The following is a 5,245-nucleotide window of genomic DNA, read 5'->3' as shown; positions in this document are numbered from 1 at the left end:
AGAGAGAGAGAGAGAGAGAGAGAGAGAGAGAGAGAGAGAGAGAGAGAGAGAGAGAGAGAGATTTTAGATTCTTAGCAGATATATATATATTTTTAAAATGAAAAGAAAAAAAAAGAAAAGAAAAATAACAAAATATGTTGACAGTGCCAGCACTGACAGGTTCTGATTTCCTCCCAAACGTACGCACACACACACAAAAAATCAGACACATATAGAAATGTACTTTTCTTAATTGTTTCAGATATTGTTACAAAAAGCAAAAGCATAACTGAAGTTACAGTTAATGTAAAAAAATATGTTACAAATATAACTTTTTTTTTCAAATTTAATCTCAATTAAAATTTTAAAAAGTCCTAATGTCTCCTGTTAAGGAAACTAAAAAAAAAAATCAGTCATAACCTTTAACACCTCATTCTGTAAAACAAAAATCAAAATGGCAGTGAACAATTAAAAAAAATCAAGTGCAATAAATGGAACACCTCCTGTTAGACTTCCACAGTGACCAGAAAAGACACCCGGATTACTGAGGACCTCTCACATCCACAACACAACATTTTTCTACACACTCCCAACAAACCAGCTCCACAAAGCCGGAAGAATAGAACATATCATTTGTACCGTATGCATTAATGTTCTTAAACATATTCAACTTAATGTTTTTATTATAAAGTCATTAAACTGTTTTGACACTATATTTGATTGAATGAGGAATGGACAAGAGCATGTCAAAGAAAGAAAGAAAGAAAGAAAGAAAGAAAGAAAGAAAGAAAGAAAGAAAGAAAGAAAGAAAGAAAGAAAGAAAGAAAGAAAGAAATTCAGCCACAGTTGTAGCAAACAATAAAGTTCCTTTTATCTTAAAAAGAAAAAGAAGAAGAATGTTTGTGATCACTTCTTCTCTAAACACCAGTTACCTGTTTTGTTTCCACAAATATCCATCTGTAGTGTAACTTATATTCTACCAACTGGTTTGATCCAAACCAAACCTCTTATAGAACCATAGATAGGCTCTCTTGGGTCCTTGTCACAACTTAATAAAGCAGGTAAAAAAAAAAAAAACATCCTAAACACAAACAAAACCACACAGTTAACAAAAACACAGTAAAATACATTCATTTTGTTAAACAATCATCACCCTTTGTTCAAAATCAAATAAGATTAAAAATAAATGATCAGCACTAAAAAGTGTTTTTACAGTGACATCAGCCTTTTCACCCAGCACAGCTTGTTTGAGCTTTGCATGATAATGCTCTTTATAGTAAACAGGGAACATGGTAAAACGGTCAGTAAATTTTTCACCATAAATCTGTTGAAGATCGTCCACCTGTTCAGAACAGCAGCAACCTGAATCACAGGACCTTGTGTTTTTAACAGTCCCAACTTAACAACCTTAGTTGAAGGTTTAGGTCCAATAGGCTTGGTGCTGTGTGAGGACACTAATCTGCAGGTGCAGAGGTGACAGCAGACAGGACAGCTCCGGTGTCCTTCAGTTCTGGACAGTCCAGACTTCAATGTCTTGTACAATGAAGTCTTCATGTGTGGACAGAGGTGCGTTGTGAAAAGTAGGGCAGGAGAAACTTGCTCCATGGTACAAATCAGCATCCAGCCACAGGCCAAAGCCACCCCTAAAAACATAAGGATTTTTTTAAACAAAAATGTTTTAACTTTGTAGATGGTTCTTTTAAATATTATGTGTCACACTGCTTTTCTGGGGCGCCATCCATCTAGGGGAGCACCACAAATAGGGGATAAAAAACACATTTTATAACCTTTTCATCAGATTTGGTTTGGTTTGGTTTAGTTTGAAAAATATTCACTGGTTACTTAAGTTTTTGGTTTTCATTCTTTATAAAATACTGATTTTATGTTTTATTAATCCCAAGAACTTAGAAAAATGCTCTTCAGATGGTTGGAAAATGCATAGATTTCAGTTCATTTCCAAGTAAAAAGGCTTTAAGGCAAAAGTGGATTGTAAATCTAGGAAAGTATATCTCAGACCCCTACTAGAACTGGTTCTAATCTAATTTCCCTCTGTGATCAATAAAGTATTATTTTGTTTTATTTTGTTTTGTTTTAGTCTATTTTATTTTATTTTATTTGGTTCTACAGCTGCTTGTTAACATGAACAAGTGTTCCTCATTGCTGTCAACAAATGTTAAGAGGTCTGGTATCCTGTTTCAAATTAATTAGGTCAACCTGGTTTCTAAAGGTAAAATCTAACATCAAAGACAAAACTATTTAATTTGGTATGTGAATGTCTGTAAATTATCAGTGAGATTTAGGAAATTACTAGGGCTGTCAAATGATTAACATTTTTAATCTATTAATTCAAAGGTAGCTGTAAATCAATCACAATTAATCCAACATTTCTAACAAATTACTTGAGTTATTAATTTGTTTTTAATGTTTTTATTTAGAAAACAAAATTGATGCTTAGACATGATTTTTTTAAACTTAAAACAGGACCTAAAAATGCTCCAAACATATTTGAGTCGGTTAAATTTTGTGCAGAATAATGAGGTTAAATCAATAATTCAAGGATTTTCATTCTAAATGAATACTACATGAGGAATGAAAGATCGATACTAAGGTCACAGTTGTCAGCAAAACATAAATAAATAAAATAAAATATAATAAGCCATAAGAAGACAAAAAGAAAAACACTATACTTAATACAGCCCAGTAGGCTACAATACAATAACTGTGCTTAAACTACACAGGTAGTTTTTTATTTATTTTATTTATTTAACCTTTATTTATCCAGGTAAACTGTTTGAGAACCACTTCTCTACAAACATGACCTGGAATGCACTGAGCGCATTGCAATATACAAACCTACATACTCAGCGATAAATCGCGATTAAAATTTTTAATCTATGACCATGCAGCACTAAAATTAATCAGAGTTAACTCGATTAATTTTACAGCCCTAGAAATTACACAAGGGGCTCCACGTGAAATCTTGTCTTCCATATTGGCCATGGCCGGCCCTATAAACACGTGTATGTTTGACTGAAGAAATCAGTCGGATCATAACTCACCCTCCTCCACCAATGTGCAGAGATTCCCAGTTGCCACTCATAAAGTAGGAGTTCTCACCACTCCAGGTGTATTTCTACAGAAAGTTCAAATATAAAACATTAACGACTACACGCTCACCGGAGCTGTGCAAGTGCACAAAATATACAAAATTTTTATACAGAAACAAAAAGAAAAATGCTTTTTAAAAGAGTTGTTTTTATTCAAATGTGATTCATTTCTCAGAGTTTCTGTAGCCACAGTGTATTGAATGTAATTTCAGTCTTACCTGGAAGTCAGGGTTGAAGCTGAACAGGAAGGTCTCTCCGGTGCCGTAGAAATAGTTACTGACTCTGAAGGGATCAGAAGAAAAAGCCCCGAACACCTGAACAACAGACACAGGTAAGTTAGTTAAGGTTTTGATTTGACAAACCTTTTATACTAATAAAATCTTGGAAACGTAACAATGAAATGCAAACCTTATTGTGCATGTCCTTGATGACCAGCAGCACGGGGCTCTGCAGATCAGCCATATTTCTATAAAGCGTCTTCAGGCTGCTTCCATGGACGGCTGTGCTGTAAACCAGATTCCACTGGTAGCCCTGAGTCCGTGCAGGCATGTGAGCAGCAAGCTGTGGACAAACAAGTTGTTGATGGAACGTTGTCCACTCCACACACACACCTAAGGTAGATGTGAGATGCTGTTAAAAACTGACCTTTTGTAGATGGTGGTCATGCAGAAGGCTGCTGGGATCACTCAGAACAGGGAGTGCATTTTCATATTCTTGTTGCTCGTTCTCCTCGGATTCCACTGAGCTGCAGAGGCTCCGGCGGCGGCCGGGCGGCCTCACTGTGAGGATCTGCGTTAGGGTAGCAAACAGGTAAGAGAACAAGTTCAGCATTCTTTGTGGTATGGACATTTTCCTGGATGTCCCAGCCCATTACTTCTACATGAAACCAGTTTCCACATCACAGGTTCAAGGATCTTTGTGGGTTAATAATCTCAAGTTGAATTACAAGTCAGGATACATTTCTGATTACAACAAACATTAATTTAGACGTTTTCTCTAAACTCAGCAGATAAACTCAACTTACCTCAACATAAGGTTCCTCACAGTGTTTGGCAAAATAAAACACTCTTATATGTATCTGTTTGCTCTTCATGGCTCCTGATTTCTCTGTCAGGTTCTGCACTCTGCTCACCCACATGCCTGCTCTCTAAGAGTGCCATCCTCTTCTTATATATTTTCACTTTCACTGGGTGGAAACCCGAGCACATGGCTGCTCATTGGTTAACTTTACAGTTTCCTGTTTCTCTTGAAAGGAAAGTTAAGCTTTGTTCGGGGATGCAGAGGCCGTTGAAAAAGGAAGTCCATAAAAGGAGAGTGGGATTTACCAGAACAGAATGTTTACATGTATTTATGTATATATATATTTTACCGTAAGAACATGTTTACACAGAGAGAAATATTGTGCTGAACTCAAACAGCCATGCAGCAGTCTGTTTTATTATGTAGTCATAAACTGCAAACGTTTAGCGCTTACCTTTCTAATGATGTTGAGAGGTTTGCTGAAGATCTTGTTTACTGCACTCATGACCTTGTCGGCTACCAGGTGTCTGTTAGGATCTTTCTCTTTGTTTTCATAACCTGACTCGTGACGCTTCTTCTTTCCTTTTGTGTAAATATCTGGTGACCATTCCACAAAGAAGACGTAAATGTGACGAATCCTGCAAAATAAGCAAAGATATTAATGTTAGATTAACACATGTACTTCGATAGTTATTTAATTTGTGTCCTGGCAGGATATAAAAGGATAAAAACCTTAAAAAAACACACTAAAGGTGGATTGACATCATGGCTCTGCACTTAATCATAAATTCACAAAATGTGGAGAAATAACAGGTAGAGTGCATTGATTAAAATTTATGCAACAATTACATTTTGTTAAAATGTAATGAATAAATAAAATATTTATAGGTCATTTAAACTAAACATCTAAAATGTAATCCATAAGAATATTTTGAAGCCTGTTTTTGTAGCTACAAAAAATACTATTTTGAGCAGATTTAAAAAAAACATTTTCCCTGCAAGCAAAGTTTTTTATTTCATTATTATTATTATTATTATTATTATTTTTGTTAAAATGTAATGAATAAATAAAATATTTATAGGTCATTTAAACTAAACATCTAAAATGTAATCCATAAGAATATTTTGAAGCCTGTTTT

At 34.9% G+C, this 5,245-nt stretch overlaps 1 protein-coding gene across 1 annotated transcript in view; it reads right to left on the bottom strand.

The window, feature by feature from the left end:
- Positions 1–644: 644 nt before the first annotated feature.
- Positions 645–5,245, bottom strand: part of LOC106514208 (nuclear receptor coactivator 7) — a 7,211-nt gene continuing 2,610 nt past the window's right edge. Inside the window, exons 3-8 of the mRNA XM_014003360.1 lie at positions 4,561–4,744; positions 3,732–3,875; positions 3,495–3,647; positions 3,305–3,400; positions 3,039–3,112; positions 645–1,622 (exon numbers count right to left, since the gene is read on the bottom strand). Coding sequence (XP_013858814.1) covers positions 1,484–1,622; positions 3,039–3,112; positions 3,305–3,400; positions 3,495–3,647; positions 3,732–3,875; positions 4,561–4,744 — 790 coding nt within the window. The 3' untranslated portion in view covers positions 645–1,483. The remainder of the gene's footprint in view (positions 1,623–3,038; positions 3,113–3,304; positions 3,401–3,494; positions 3,648–3,731; positions 3,876–4,560; positions 4,745–5,245) is intronic.

This window comes from Austrofundulus limnaeus, unplaced genomic scaffold (assembly GCF_001266775.1).
Source record: "Austrofundulus limnaeus strain Quisiro unplaced genomic scaffold, Austrofundulus_limnaeus-1.0 Scaffold18, whole genome shotgun sequence".
Lineage (NCBI taxonomy): Eukaryota > Metazoa > Chordata > Actinopteri > Cyprinodontiformes > Rivulidae > Austrofundulus > Austrofundulus limnaeus.
This window is presented reverse-complemented; position numbering and strand designations above follow the sequence as displayed.